The sequence below is a fragment of the Calliopsis andreniformis genome, chromosome 3 (assembly GCF_051401765.1).
Source record: "Calliopsis andreniformis isolate RMS-2024a chromosome 3, iyCalAndr_principal, whole genome shotgun sequence".
In the NCBI taxonomy this organism is placed as follows: Eukaryota; Metazoa; Arthropoda; class Insecta; order Hymenoptera; family Andrenidae; genus Calliopsis; species Calliopsis andreniformis.
Window position 1 is genome coordinate 16,960,542 of NC_135064.1, and position 17,190 is coordinate 16,977,731.

At 41.6% G+C, this 17,190-nt stretch overlaps 1 protein-coding gene across 1 annotated transcript in view; it reads left to right on the forward strand.

The window, feature by feature from the left end:
* The window catches only part of Ten-m (teneurin transmembrane protein Ten-m), a 557,921-nt gene that overhangs the window by 248,313 nt on the left and 292,418 nt on the right, over window positions 1–17,190 (forward strand). Inside the window, exon 3 of the mRNA XM_076375489.1 lies at window positions 7,328–7,642. Within this exon, the coding sequence (XP_076231604.1) occupies window positions 7,328–7,642 (315 nt within the window). The remainder of the gene's footprint in view (window positions 1–7,327; window positions 7,643–17,190) is intronic.

Sequence of the window (17,190 nt, forward strand, 5' to 3'; positions counted from 1 at the left end):
GTCTATTAATAGCCAGCATGCTTGACATCAAACGAACATCATCCCCCTCGAAAAAGGATGAAACAGGTCTGGCAATCTGCATTACCTGTTCCATTCAGAACCAGCCAACAAGTTGCGGAAGTCTGCCAACAACGTTACGAGACACTCTATGCACCCAATACACCACCGTTTTATGACGAGGTCTGGGATTCGTTCATCGAATAGCATAAAAATCGCAGACAGCCAGTCTGCGCCGAGAATCTCGTTAATTCATACACCTCCGACACGCGACGTGTTTTTTACGATTCGACTTTATAGAGGGTGTGCCTGGAATGCCTCTTGTTTGCTCGCTGCGTGATTACGTCGATCTAGCATTTCTCGCCCGCTCGCTGTCGCTTTCTGGCAACGATCTCATGCAAATTTCGGCGCGAACGCGCGCCCCATTAAAGCAGAACGGCATAATCTTGAGTTTTACGAGCCACCGACGTCGTCCCTTTTTTCCCCTCGACCGAATGCTCCTGGAACCAACCGTATAACCCGTGATCCACAATTTTATGTTTTCTGGTGGGCAACGGGTATTCGCGTCCCACGAGAAGTCCTCTGGAAAGCGTTGCCTCTAATGCTGTCCAAGAGACTTCTCATGGGAGACGAATAGTATCTTCTCATTCGCCCTGCGTTCTTCCACTGGCTGTTTTCTTTCGCCAGCACGCCTTCCAATGGAACCGGTCCCAGGAGCGCGCAGCTCTGGGCACGCATCGTTGGCGATGTGCATGCGTGCACTCACGCGTGCTCGCGACGTCCCTCGAAGACGCATAAGTCGCCGCGGATAATTGGCCAGTGGCCTGCAGCCACTGGCATCGATTTGTACCACCTGCTCTCCCGCATTGCTGTGTCGAATGTTACGGCAATATTTATTCTTGATCTCGTTAAACGCTGGCATCTGTAAGCCAGGGGCCGGTTTCGTGAGAAAAACTGAAAAAGATAGCGAAGGCAAAGGGAAAGACAGGGCAACGCACTGCAGTAGTACACGTTGAGGTAGCAGTTGGTTTGATTCTGGTCGCACAATTGCAAATGCACCAACGATTCAATTAACTATGTACATGGAGGTAGATGACGTACAGAACCGATTCTAGACGTTGTCATTAGCATGCATTTGTCGCTGCGTAGTGGTAATCAAAGGGCTGATGGTACAAGGTAGTGCTCACTAATTGTAAGAGGATTGATTTTAGAAGATTCTTCAATCAGTGTTCGAAGAAATTTGATTAGAAAGTGTAAGGGTCAATCAGCACAGTAATGGTAAATAAAATTACACGACACTTTAAAGGTAGATTTTGTTGTGTAGACAAATATGTTTGCGAATGTAATGGCTACGTCAACTTGTTCTATAAATCAAGCCTTTAATGTCCAATAACAGAGATGGTTACAGCTCTCGTAAAAGTAAACCATAAACATTGATATTTTTATGACGATTCAATTTCGACAATCACTACTTCTACGTTCACAAAATGACAGGTTTACAGAAGAGTAGAAAAACTAAGAATGAGATAAGAATTATTCTTTCAATGATTTAAGAAAACTTATCGCTCCAAATAGCAAATATATACAAGTTAAAATAAAATACCTTGAGAAAGAATATGGTAAAAACTTTCTCCTTTTCCAAGTATATTAACTCTCCATTCTACGAGGATATTAATCTACCCTTCTATGCCTCCCTCACACAACTCCTACAATCTTAACCTGCTTAAATATTACCAATTTATCAATCGACCATCTTTTTTAACATATCAAATAAGACAATAGAAGAACACTCATCAGCCATTTACCATGAACCTACAATGAAATTAACCCAAAGACGATTCTAATACGCAAACCACTCGAAGAGGATTCGAAAAGGGACCCATCCAATTTCTCGATGAAGGGGAACGTCTATTGTCCCATCCGCGACGCAATCTTTTTACCTGTGATATAATCTCAGATAACGCGTCCAGCAAGGGGAAATGGATGTAGGAGAGAACTCGTTTACCTCGTAACCCCGTCAAGTCATAGCTATTCGCGCGAAGCTCGGGGAAAATCGATAACACGCTCAACGTCGACTGGGCCGTTCTACCATGGACAGGGCTGTTTCATGGGCCTGCACCCACGGCGAACGAGGCAAATACGACATTAGATAATTAGGTGATACCGATATATCGTTATCGACTGCCAGTATTATTTCATAGCGACGTGAGAAACGGGACTCAGGCACGTACAATGTGCGTCATTCACGGCTGGGGCCATTCCCATTTCGCGAAGTGGTCCCGGGCATCGGGGTGGGAATAATTCGCGCAGTATCTCGAGTACAAATAATACGCGCTGAAATTAGAGAAGTTTATGGTAACACGGCCTGAGAGAACAACACTGTAGCACAGTTTGCGCGTTGTTGAAAGTATTGTTGGAAGCTTAGAGACGGATTCGTTTTCCATTAACGATGAAAACGCGGCAAATGTGTACAATCGAGTTGCTTGGAAAATGCTGTTGTTTATGGTCTGTTGAGATTAAATTGCATCGAACTTTTCACAGCTCTTGTAGCACATATGGTTTTGATGGAGCCAGCTTTAAGATAGTATTTTTTCAGATCGTGTGAAGTAAAAAGGACATTTGAATAATATGGTTGTTTCAAGGGACCCAATTGTATGTTATATAAAAGAACGAAAAGACTGGAAATTGTTCAGAATCTTACGTTATCTTAATAATAGATGAAGTATTCTTACAGGTTTTATAGTGTCGAAAGCTTGCACTTAAAGTTTCTATGTCGTAACTCAATCTTTCGTTCTGTTATGTTCTTGACTGGAAAGTGTTTTATAAACATTTCATAAATGTACGTCGACTCGCATTGGCAGTGGTGTTTGCTTACGTTTCGTTGCATAATGACACCTACTCACGTGCGCACAACTCGTTGCTGTGTAAAGTCACACTTTAAGTGTTGGTATTCTAAAAATACCTACGCTATTTGAATGTTATGAATGCACGCAAGTTCCTTGACACTTGCAGAGTGTAAGCATAGTCTTCATGTCACACAAAATTTATATTCCTGTATATGTGTTAAGGCAATAAAAACTCAAATAAACGACAATTTGTATTAGCCAGAAAGGAAGCTGATGTAAAGTTTTCATAACGCGGAATAAATTTAAAAGGTCTGCTAAATGAGCTTGGAGCGTACACATTGCATTCTCGCACGTGCTGAAACGATGAAGTTGGCTCGTATATCAGGGAAAGGCGAAAGTTCCCTTTTATCGGAGAAAAATTTTTCGTCGGCTGCAATTCATTTGATGGCCCAAAACTGTCGTAGTTTCATAGCATTGAAAAATCGCGCGCCCGTTGGAATATATTGAAATATTTTTAAACGGAAAAGTCACGGCTTCGGAATGACCGAACCTTCGATATCTAACTGTCGATAATCGATATCTTTTATTAATGGAATCGATAGTATCGTATTTACAAATAAAACGAAAAGAACTGAGAAAATGTTTCCTTCCATCTATAAATGAGAGAAATCTCTTTTTGAAATTTTTACGTGAGCAAGATTTTTCAAATCAGAGCGTCCATTTTTAATACAACTGACTTTAAAAATTCATCAAACACGTCTTATTAAATTGTTCGTCATTAATTTTTTATCTGCATCAAAAATTCAAAAGAATCAGGCCAGTCATGTCGATTAATCTCTCGGTACTATGGGCTACCCTACATTTTAATATAACCAAATGATTAATTTCCTAGATTAAAAGTTGCAAGCGTCGCATCGTATATCATCGCTCTTGATTTTTATTTGTAATGTCGGTAACAATTTTTGAAATATACAATAAATTTACGATCACCAAAGTAGCTACCTTTTCCAATCAACATTTCTGTCAATAAACTTTGAAACACGGTACCTATCACATGTTTCATACCAGAATCTCTACTCTTATATTATACATATATTTATAATCTTTGCATTCATGTGCTTGTTACTGTTATCCCCGATAAGTCGTCGAAACGAGATACAATAACTGTGTCAGAAACATTGCTACATTTTGGACAAGCTTTCAAAGGTCTGATTCATAAGTGTCCTTAATCACGACCAATTTGTTTCCAGCATTGACTACCCTCGCCGACAATCGATGGGAACTATCTCTGCGACGCGTTAATGAAATACTATTGTCCATGCCGGTGTTAATGGAATTATAGATTCTCGCGTGCACGCACGTTGTTGCGGTATCATGGGAACTATGATGGAATTATGTGGGTTAACACAATCCATGTTGGAGGTTAGGAAGAAATTTACAAGCCTTCACGCACGTGCGCGCATAAACGGTGGATATATGATCGCAGGAGTCTCTATGGTGGCCACAATATTCCCCCATGGAAACTCGATAATGTATTATGGATACATGAAATTCGAAGAGAATCTCGCTGGCCGCGCATACCCGGAAAACACAAAGTGTTTGGCTTGCGAGTAACCGCGTGGAAGAGATCGTTTCACGCTTCGTCTCTGCTTTCCTTCTCACGCCACCCCTTTGATGATTTCGATTCTGTCGACATCAAATTCGACGAATGTACTTTTGCACCACGAAGATGAGACGCTTGCATCGTAAGCATTCGATTCGTTAAACGCTATTTATGAAATTTTCTTTATTTTCTTCGTTTATTTTTATATGAGGAAGTATACCCCTGTATAATACTCTCATATTAATACAGTTATTTAACCTCTTGACGCTCACTTCTATGATATTCACGAACACTTCTCACATCGTTATGAAAAAGCTGTTTTAAGGTGTTATAAAACTCAATCTTTAAGAAGAATTTTTAGATTGCAAGTAACAGCGCTTTAAATAATCTTTCATAAAATCATACACTATTAGTAAGTCACAGATTTTTAGGAAAATTGCAAATTTCCTGTTTTGAAGGCATGGAGTTACTAGACTCCATTTTCAGGTAACACCTCTTCACAATATCTACTCAGAGACCAGAAAATCTATTTTTACCAACACCATCGTCAGATTCACTGACTAGAAAATTTCACCGTCAACGTTCCACGTGCGATTAAATATAATTCAATTAAAAACTCGCTGAACCCACTACGGGATCGAAGATCGGTAGTTCATTCGAAGCGAGGCTACGTCTAGAAGCATAGGAGCGAACGACCAAATAAAAGAGTCGGGAGAAAAAGAGGACTAGCACGGGAAAGAGTGTAAGAGGAGGAAACACATCAGTGGACGAGAGGGAACAGAGATGTAAGACTCCAGAGCGTAGCGATAATTCGATTAGTGGCGAGTTAACTCGCTGCTCGGACCGATATATTATCCATTAACGGTATGCGCGTATAAACCTGGTTACAAAGGATGCCTGTGTCATTTCGCGATCCCTCCTTTTAATAGCCCACGTGCGCCCTCTCGTAAGCAGGACGACAAAAATTATTTGAAAACTCGCCGAGGAACAGGGTAAATGCAAACCCGATCCACTATACACAGACCATAATGAAATGTCAAGCATCACCGATAGACACGCTTAATTTTATTCGCCGCTATATAACTTCGTTAATAATTTACCTTCCTTTTAACCGTCTGCACTCTTGTGCCACGAGTAATTGTAGTTCAAAAGATTTTTCAACGTCGTTCGATAACGTTCCGCCAGGGGACGGCAGCGTCCGGGAAAAACATTTCAACGATTTCTGAGGCGTCCTCGTTCGATTAAGTGATAACAAATCTTTCCGTTTTTCCTTTCCCCGTGGATGAATGCGCCGTTTCCCCTGGGCAGCAGTCGGATCGATCGAGGGAAGTTGAAGATGCCGATGCACGGGAGACAGCCGAGGCAGAGGTATCGATGTCTCGATAACATGGTTCGTCGATGCGGTAGCTGGTAGAAGGTGAGCTAGGTCAGAGGTCAAATGCGGCAGGCATCGATCATAGCTTTCGCGCGATTTACTCCGAACGCTTTGCCGTGTCGTGTCAGGATGTCGTCATCGGTCCCTCTGTCCTTTTTTTTTTTTTTCTTCCTGTATCCGTCTATGATCTTCGCCGTGGCCCCAAAAACCAGTTACTCGACTCGCTCGACACCTAACAACATCTGCCTCGCCTTGGGACGTCTCTTGGACGATGACAACTCGCGGTCACCCGTGGGATCGATTAGTCTTCTTTCGTAGAAGTCGCGCGCTTGCCTCTTGGAGCTCGATTTTCGCGACAAAAACGCGGGAGAAATATCATGGAGTTCGTCTCGCCAAGGTTCGTCGGGGAAAAGGAACACGATGATGTCACGGTGACTCTTCTGTATCTCCTACAGTGAAATCCAGAAGGAATATTTTTTAGTTCGGGACATCCCCCCTTCGAGCGAGACCAGCCGCTGTTACGATATCCGGAAGTCTCGTGTTTCTTCTTGTTTGTCCAAGTGCGCGTGATGTTAGAACTGTTTTGCCACCTTTTCGTTTCGGAACCCTCCTGGACCTTAATGCACCGCGCGTTCCTGTGTCTTTGGTAAATGGACACCGACGGCGTAGTGTTCTCTTCTAATACCTTGATGGGTTGGAGCTTCCTGCCGGGTATCTCTTGTTGCTCCCCTAAAGGGCCATTGTATTGAATCCTTGCATTTCAGAAAGAAACTTAATTACATCTTGCACGATTTACTATTTATGTTGTTAAAGGGTGGAGAACGAAAGGAAGGTAGTGGGTATGTTGCTTCATTTCCTTAAGAAGGTAATGAGGTCAAATTATTAGATACTAATTTTCATGGCCTTTGAAATTGGAATAATTATATAACAAACAATATTAAATTCAGGTTAAGTGTAAAATACAAATAATAAAAATAGAAAGATTTTAAACACAATGCATTTGAAATTCTTTAAGTGAGTTCTCATTGGTTTGCAATACGAGAAATCCCAAATTATCTGAGCTCGATATTATTTTAATTTATAGTATGGTTTTTTCACGAAATTACTGCAAATACCACGCATTAATCGAATACCAGAACAGCGTAATAAATTTTCTGCCGAGGATTCAATATCCCAACAGGGATCGTTTTGACTACTCTGTTTTTATTATAAAGCTTGCACGTATAGGCAGCGCAATATACTAATTAATCATTAATAATGTAATATACCTGTGTGTGTAGTACAGGATCAGAATGCTGTGAAACGTATTCACACAAGGGGATTAAAAAGTCATATACAATATTACCTACAGTTCAAAATATATGACAAAAACATTTTTAATTAAATATGATACAACAACATATGCCAATTAGTTTAATAACACGCTTAAAAAAATGAAAAATTTCTATACAAGAGGCTACTTAACAGAGAAAATACTTATAAAAGTATATTTAATATTTTTCTTAGGGAAGGGACGGCTCTACCCGGCCTACAGTTTAAGCGGCAGCGAGGGTGAGGAAAATTCGCCAAGTCTACGTGGTCGAACTCCCGCCTATCCGCAAAATAATCACCAGACCACGCAGTCGCACCTGAACCACTACAACACCAGTCAGCACAAGCAACGCGCCTATCAACAGCAACAACAGCATCCCTTATATCATATGCCCAGCACTGGTGCCGGGCTCAGTGACACACCAACCTCGGGTAACGCGTCCGACGAGACTCTCACCGACAGTGACCTAATCACTGTTGCCCGTGACTCTGCTCTGCTCGTTCATAACGGTGAGTAGGAATATTGTAGTCTAGTTCCAGAACTGTTATCACATCCTGCGGTTGCTAATTCGTTTACGTTAACTGGAAATATCCTGAGCGATAAGGTCATTTCACGCTAATATCTGTAGGAATTGAATACAGTACCTCTTGTACAGGATGCAGATAGATGTTGGGCAATTGTTAATAGATGTAGAAGAAATGTTCATTTCTGCTTCAATATTAAAATGGATAGCCAAAGACCGATTAAGCTGAAGGCTAAGGTTCGAGAATCTAAGGTGAAACTTCGTAATCCTAGGGTTCCCTAATCAATTGAATAGGATTCAATTGATAGCACTTCAGAGTCATTTTCTAGAGATCCACTGATCACAGTCTTTAATTTAAAAAGAAAATTCGACTGCCGCTTGCATGTACTTCTAATGAATTCTGTTTCTGACGTTTCATTATCCAATTCTCAGACGAAATTCACATTACCAATGCGATGACCTACTACTGTTCCGCAATAAGGGAACAACTTCTTCGATTATAATCAGAATAGAGGAACGTTGCCACGGTAGAGTTGGTCATTCGCAATAACGTGAAATCGTGTCCCTACATTACTCAAACATGATGGATGGTCCTCGCCGCGATGAGGTGTGAGGCCACATACGGGGGTTTGTCGGAGACGGAGGTTATCGGCACACTAGCTTGTCAGGGATGACGTATCGTTCTAAAGGTATACAGCGGCGTAGCTCAGACCCGTCTACTCCAACCTGTGCCACCTTCGTCTGGCGTAGCACCTGGAAACCCTCTAGGCTCGGACAAGTCTTCCACCGAACGAGCTGGACACTTGCGCGTGATAGGTATTTATCACCCGAAAGTGACACAGGACGGGTCAATCAAGCAATTTAACGTTAAACTTACGCGACAACTTTGTCCCCGCGTTGCTTGAGGCAGATCGAACGCGCTGAAAAATGCTGGTACAATCTAGTAAGAAAGAACAGGATGGACCTTTAACGAAGATTGATAACGCGAGGATGTTACGAAGATGTAACCTTTAGAACAAGATTCACGGATAACTTGGTGATAAACTGTCGAAGCATTGTGTCAAATTTTGTATTCAGGGTGAAATCTGAGTTGTAGATTACAAACTGGAATTTTTCGGAGGAACTCAGTTAGAAACCCGCTTCTCTCATAAATTCGACACAGTCTCTTCAGCGATACGTGTTCTACATCCTGTGTTACACTTATATCTAGTACTTTTACTTTACCATGTCGCCGCTGTTACCTTTCCTACTTAGGTTCACTCCATTTGAAGGAATTATCGAAGATTGAATTACCGCTGGTCATGGCTACGCTCATTGTAATCACGGTCGGTTGAAATCTATTAAAGCGAGACATCTTGCATCTCTTTATGTCTACCGTGCAGGAGTAGCAGAGGCAGGATATTAGCGTGGATGCACGCTAATAGCTCGTATCGCAGACAAAGCGTTTAACTGTGATCGTTTATTTCAAAGATACCATCTCGTACCAGTTTACTTGAACGAAAGGAGACATAACGTTACGGTAATATATCCCCGTGAAATCTTTTCCGCGAGATGAGCATCTAAATGGAAATCTTCCCCGCGTCGCAGAGAATGGATCGCGGACTAAAATGACGTCAGTGTTGCTAGTAAGGTGCCTTTGCGTCCCTCCCCCTGCCCAGCCACCTCGTTCCAGTGGTCGGAAAAAATGTGGTTTGAATCTCCCCCTTTTATTGACCGTAATGGGAAACAGGCGAGTTCATAATAGGCGATCCGCCTCGATTCTCGATACTCCATTAAGATTTCAGCTGAATCACAGTGACTCTCGCGAATCTCTCTCGCAAAATGACGAAAGGAACGCGTATAGGGTTCGTCAAGAACTCGTTCTCTAACCTGACTATTCCTTGTCTATTTTCCACGAACGTGGCGAGATGCTGAGCGACGCGCGCATCCTCCATCCATCATACGTACGATTTTCTTCTTCCATAGATAAGTAATTACAACCCCCGGATGCACGCGTTATGTCCCGAGCTATAGACATACCGCGAATCTTGCATAAATCGGCAATTATGCCCTACGATGGATTAGCATGACAGTGGAAAGCACCACGTCACTAGCGAGGGGATGCATCTCACGATTACAGTGAACGTCGCGCGCCGTGTGTACCAAACTGCCACGGATTAACAATAAAGTCTTCGATCATTCGTACAGATGACTTGGGTGAATCGTCGGTGGAACTTCTTGTCGTGATGGATAATATTAGATCTGGGGGTGAGTTCTATCGCTCTTTGTGATGTATTACGTACAAGTAGTGGGTTCAATTTGTGACTCTCGTGTCGGTTTTTATTTAGGATTGCTTGTCACTTTGAATTTTGTTTGCTTAAGCTAGTACGAGATTTTGCTTGAGAAATTGGAACAAATACAGATTTTAAAATTTAAAAAATTATAATGGACATAAAAATATTCGAAGATTTAAAATTTTTCAGATTTGAATACCTAAAAATTTAAAGATTTGAAAGTATTATAATTCAAAAGTTTCAACATTTGAATATTTAAAATTTCAACAGTTTCAAAATTAAGAAATTTGAATCTTCTTGTGCTGAGAACAAGCAAAAGATTTCATTTCTCCTTTCCTAAGTATAATTAACGTTCTCATACTCCCGAAATATGGTAGGAACGTCGAAACTTTTCCCCTAATTACCAACTGCTAAAATCTTTTTAATACCCATCCTTTCAACACGGTTCTGATGCATACCAATACGATCGTTTTCCAGCAGTTGCGCCAAGTTTTGACAGAAACTATTCGCTAATAGTCTGCAATATGTGAACGAACGGTATGTAACGTATAATGGCGGGCAGAGAAAAGAGAAGTTCGCGGCGCAGTATACTCGTGGAATTCAAGGCAGCCGAAGAGGGCGGTTGAAATGTGGAATGTGTAGATGGGGATAGAACGGTACCAGTTTGCCTGTTCTTTTCTCGGACAAAGAAAAAGCTCGGCGAAATGAATGGTAGACGTCTACTGGCTGGCCGTGTACAAATTTTTCTCCGAAGAATTCGACTATAAATTTTGCGCACTTTCTTCCTCGCGCGAAGTACCGTTCCCTCCGCTCCTTTTGCGCCCTGGCAAGGCGACTCGACCGTAAAATCAATCAGGAAGATCATAATTGTTCCCTCCTCCTCGGAAGGGAAAGCTCCCGGAGATAAAATAGTCGTTTGTCTGGACGCGGCCGCGCCGAGGGAGCGTAGATCAGAAGAAGCTTTCGGAATTAATGTTCAAAGAGAAGAAAGCGATATACCAGAAGGGAGATTAATTATCTATGAGACGATAATTCCCAAAGAGGTGCAGGAGGGAAGGTGCGTGCCAGTGATAAAGCGTGGTTCTTCTTGGCGTTAGGGCGTCGAAGATCGGAAACGACGTGGATTACAGGGCGCGACCGGAATTTCGCGGGAAAATCCATTCCTGCGCCGGAACCATGACCGACCCAGGAGAGCTTTCAGCGAGGACGAATGAATGCCAAAGGGGAGGGGATTACTTCCGTCTCATTAGCGTGGCCCACGATTCCGCGCAGGGAGATCGAGGAATTCGTCACGCCTGCCGACCATACACCCACGAAAATCCTAATTCATTCGACTCTCCGCGATGAAAACGTCCGCCGCGTTGCCGATTATTAAACCCTTGAACGATGAAAATCGAATCCATCTTAGCTCCTTGGGGCGAATTATAGAGGCTGAGTCACTTTGCTTTGGGAGTCTAATGCGCTAGGGGTACGTGTGCCCTTAATTTGAAAGGCTGGCTGTAGTGGCTTAACTTGTACTTACATAGTTGCTTTGGTGGCAAGAGTCTCTGATTAACCCCTTGAGTGAAGAGGGGTTGGATTGGTTGAATTGGTTTAGTGGACAAATATATTCAACTGTATTTTATGAATGCTTATCTGAGTATTATAATATTGTGCAGTGGGAAGCATGGCTGTTAGTAATTTGATATTACACAAATGGAGTTATAATAGAAACACCAGTTGAATTTGGAAATTTAGGGGTGAGTCTTTATTTGACAGTTATACAATTAAGCAAATATATTAACTTTGGTAATTATTCATTTAATAATTATGTGTCCATGATACGGCATACGTATTAGTTGAACAGCTAGTGAGGGTAGTACATCTAGTAATTTCACACCCATTGGCAGGGGGTATGTGTAGAAATTAGATACCCACTGATGATAGTGCATGTAGTAATTATACACACACTGACGATATTGGGCGTAGTAATTATATATCTTACAATAATGGGACAAGCAGTAATCTACGTGGTCTTGGTTGGCAGTAATAGATGCTATGGATAACATAGGTTCAACAGTTTATATTATTCATGAATACGCATGTAGCGTTATCGTAACATTGAATTTCTATATTGTATATTTTAAATACTTAATATTATCTGGTAAAGATGTCTTGAAAATGTAATTCAACAAATATTTAAGCCTGTAATCTACTTTTTCTATTTGTACGTCGTACACTACTAGAGTAGCTGTAATCTAAGTCCACAGTAGTTGAGTGCAATATCAAATTTCAAGAACTTGGTAAGCAGTCCTTCCAATACGCTGCGAAACGTGTAGCTATAAAGCTTTACTTTTTCTTACGACTAACGTCGAATCGCGTGGAAAGCGATACTCGTAAAGTCACCTACCGCCAAGATTGACCGTCATGAATCACGAACACTATCAAACTTGTGCCTGTAATCCATTTCACGATTTCTGAAGACATATACTTCGACAGCCTTCGATAAATCAAGAAGTCACATAAGTCTCGCTCAAAAGGTTTCTCTTAAATTAAACTAGTCGAAATAAAAATAAAATTAAATGAACAGAACGAGTGTAAAAACATGTAACACAATTTTGAAGATTTATCGAGGTATCGGGGAACATTCTGTCTGCTATTCAGTTTAAAAATATTTCACTACGAATACTGCATGCAATAAGGGTCATAATTAATTGGTAAATAAGTCGAAAAAATTAAAATCATTTTAATGTGCTCTATAATTAACACGGATGTCGCCTATTGAATTTCATATCTTTTATGATTGAAGTAAATATAAAGATAATTATCGTATGAATAATTACTTTAGTACATCGTCTCAGCCCTTTGGTAGGTAGCACGCTAGCACGTAAAGATTATCGACCTTGTCATATTCCCTGTGTTCCCAAATTTATTCGATACCGGTTGTTAACGATATCCGAAGATCCTTTGTCGATGGCAGTGAAAGTACAGTTCGTTATACCCAAGGAGTCGGTGATTTATGTTTATGAAGGCGAAAAACCTTTGTTGTCCGTTAAAAGGGCGAATCAGGACTATCGAATTTCGTCTTCACCACTCAAAATTAATGAGCTCCTACCCTTCGCGAATCTTTGTAACAGTCGGCGCTATTTCAACAAGTTACAGCCCCGAAGCTTCGTTAATAATCTGCTTGATCTTATTACAGGCACCTTCGGAACGCTCCAAATAGGTAGTTCTTTAACTAGAAATGCTGATGATTTAAAAATCTTTTTCTTCGATCTTCCTTGAATTTTTGTATTGAACCATCGTTAATTACTTACAACCTAATTTCTTGAACTCCTGTAAATTTTTATATGTATATACGTTATTCAGGGTGAGTAATAATGTCTTCAGAAAGATTTATTAGAAACTTGTGCATCAAAGAGGTATATCTTCAAGGTTCAACTGAATACACTATTTTTCCCATGTTAGAGCTCCCTCCTAGGTACTTTTCGAACCGATCCTCCATTATCCTCCATTATACCTTTTTATGATTGGTATCATCGATTCAGATAGCACACAAAAATCAATACACTATTCTATGTCCCGTTTCTGCGCGCGACTGTTTAACATGTCTTCTCTCCTCGTCAATGCCACACTCTTACGTTCTTCGCCTTCGCGTTCTGTTTCGCGCCCAATTTGCGGCCCATCATCGTTGCGGAAGAAGCAATTTCTAACTTAAATGAAACTCCCTCTCGCTCGTTCGTCAGCTCGCTCGCTTTCGCCAACCCCACGATCGACAGGACACACTACGCCGATGTTCGTCTTCGGGTTTCATCGAGGGACTCCATGGAAGTTCTTCTCTCGAGACGATCGTGCTACCACCGGCCTCTAGAACGCCTACACGCAACTCACCACCTTCTTGGCAGAATTTCGAGCCCAGTCTAAACTTTAGCTGTTGCACGCAACTTAATCCTCGTGTGATGGGATGAAACTAGTGCTGTTCTTTTCAACTGTGGCATCCTGTGACTCGAAGTATTTTCCTTTCACGGATTAACTTTTTATTATACCTAATATTTGTGTTTTCAATTTTTCAATATTTTCATCAGATCAATTTCAATATTTATAGAGAACGAAACGTGGAACACGAACTTCGGCGTGCTCAAACTTTTGTCGATTCTAAAAGATTCTTAAGACCTGGCGCATCAGTAGCGTGCTCCGTTTTATACAGCGTAGATTCTATGAATCCAGTCGAGTTGGATAGGTATTCCTTATATTTCATTTGACAGCTGTTCGGTAAATTGTCCACGTTCTACTTTCAATAAAGCAAGCCATATCAAGGTAATAGGATTAGCTCGATATACGGATTAGCCTACTTTCTCTTAGACGTATCGGCTAAAAGCCGCCTTCGAACCGCTTATAAACTACTTGTTATGTTCCTGCCAAGATCATGACATAAACTTAGATTATCCTGCAGACACACGCAGCTCATTATGCTTTCGGTGACAGTATCGTCGCAGTCGATAACCCCCTGGTTGGTGTCTCTACTTCTCTGATCATCTCCAAAGATCGAAGCAATAGGTTATTTACTCCATTGACGAGATCACAAACGAATATTCTTCTGTTTAAGTTCCTGATAAGATCTTATAACTAGTGCAGCACACATGTTCCTTAACTGTTCTCTGTATCTTCGTCCCGATTCCTCTTCCATGGCAACCATGTCAATGGATGTATTAGCTGACTGTAATAAAATAGAGCTGCCAAAGAACGCTGGCGCCTCTATCACACGACTAGAAGTTCGCAAGATTGCTTAGCAGCCTCTCGATATGGCCGAAGCGGGAACACGCAGAACTTCGATAATCTTCTCTGCAGCGGCCTGGGGCCCAAGTTTGGCAATCAATGCGAAGTAACAGTTTAATTAAATACGGGTAACCCTTCGTCGACTCTGTGCTTACTCGAAGACAGAGTAATCTTGGCCGCGTCGTCTCAAGGGCTGTAGCTGCGTTCTACCAACGAGAATTTTCGATAGACTCGCAAATCTGCCTCCATTGTGAAATATTACGTTTGCAGTCGATTCTAATGTATTAACCTTCTTCAACAATCCTGGTAAGAACACAAGACAAGATACTATTCATTTTCTTTTATACAGGGTGTTTGACAGCAAGTGTAAAAAATTTTAAGGGATGATTCTACAAGCTGAAAGAAGAAAAAACTGCAGAGGGATGAAATTGTTTTGAAACTTCGTTTTCAAATCATCAGTTGGTGAGGAAAAGAACAAAATACCCATGAAATGTGTCTGATTCGAAATTTATTCTACTGACTCCACTGTGTCTGACTTAATATACGCCAACAGTAGAGTAAATCCCAAGTCAGACACATTTCACATGAATTTTGAACGCTTTTAAAACAATTAACTATTCTAAAACAGCCCCAATCGCAGATTCAACAATCTTGATTTTTATCCTATTTTCTCGTATCGAATCACACCTTAAAATTCCTAACACCAGTTATCAAACACCCTATACGTCCTTATATAATTTCTAACATAATAGCACAAACACCTATACATAGAACTACCACATCACCTATGAAGAAAGTTTGCTCGTCCAGGAAGTATCTTTCAGAAATAACAGCGCTCATAGGTCCCTGGAACACCCTAATCTCCAGTACACCGTAGTCGCCTCTATCCTCCGCTGCACATTAATCGTACGCTGAGCGGGCCTTTGAAAACGGATTATCACATGTAACGAGAATAGTTCACCGATAGTTGGACCTCTTGATAACTGATTATTGGCCCGCGCACAGAGCCATAGAAGAATTTAGGTGGTTGCGCAACAGACCGGCGGCGTGACCAGAGCCTTTCGAAGCCGAGCCGAATATCTCGGAGCACGGTAGTTTGATCGTTCGGAAAGGAAGTAAAGGGAGAGTGAAGTACGGTGAAACTCGCATAACCCCTCTATGATCAAGTATTAACCCAGCGACCGTACGAGCAGAGTTTATGGAAACGCGTACAGCGGAACGATCCAGGCCGCCTCGCCTCCTCCGCTTGTTCGGTAACTATCGTACACCGTAGTTTTTGCGAGCGTAAAGAAGTGACGTAAAAATTCTAGAGCCGGCCAGGCTATACCGATAACGATCCTCGATCTTCCTTTTACGACCGACAGCAGCCCGGGCATTAACAACGGCCTTTGCGCGGCCATCTGTTTAGGTAACGAGACTCCACGTTCCACGTTTTCCACTCTCGATTCTTACCTTAACGTCTCGTTATTAATGCACAAGCGACAAGGGTTAAGACAACGCTACGGGAAGTCTGGCCTGTGTACGACTGGTTGTCAACGAGGGTCGGGCGTAAAATAATCAGGCAAAGCCTGTAATGGTTGCATGGGTGCCTTTTACGGAGTCAACGTTACGGTAATAGAGGTGTTTGCATGCCTGCGTTCTTTTATTCACCCCTACGCGATTGACCTATATGCTCCGCAGGGCGATGTTCGCGGAATCTTCAATGCCTTAGCGTGCATAATCATGGAAGGTGAATTCAAAACGAGTCAGGGGATTTAGGTGCACTGTTTGATTCTCGTTAATCCTCAGCTGGTATTGCGTTAGTATGACTTATTCTGATCTTACTACTGCGGTTCCACTAGGGAAAGTAATTTATGATATTGTGCAGAAAATTTATAGTTTTTGATTTATTAACGCTCAATCGTTGGGTAACGGGAAATTCTGCTACCATGCGTAATTGACTTGCAGATTAATTTCTGTCAGTTATCTGTAAAAATTTTAGGTAAAAAGTGGTCCAGTTAGTACGACCTCACTATTTAAATTAAAAGTTAAGATTAGGTCATCTTAGAATTTTGACAAGATTAATTATCCTTTTGAAGCAGATTCACATTATGTATTTAAATAGCTATATTTTAAAAAAATTTGTTGGTAAAAACAAGTGACACAATTTTTTTATTTATATTGTCATGCTTGCATGAAGTACTCGGTATTAAATAAAGGGGACCGCTTTCCTCAATTTTTCAGGTAGCCATGTGCGTACCTTCCTCGTGCCACATTATTTAGAACCCAGTGAGAATTTATTCCGGTCAGCAGCTTTTGCTCCCTTCTGGAGCCTCATCTCCCAACACATTCCTCGCGTACATTTACCCAGACATTAACAAGCGGCAAGCACGTCCGTCCTCTTTTCGCATGTAACAGAGCGGCCGTGATAAAGTATCGAAGCGCAGGAGTCATGGTCGAGTAACCTGCACCTTCTTCGTAACATTCCTTCCATATCTCCCCTTTTCTTCTTCCTGTCCCCGGCACA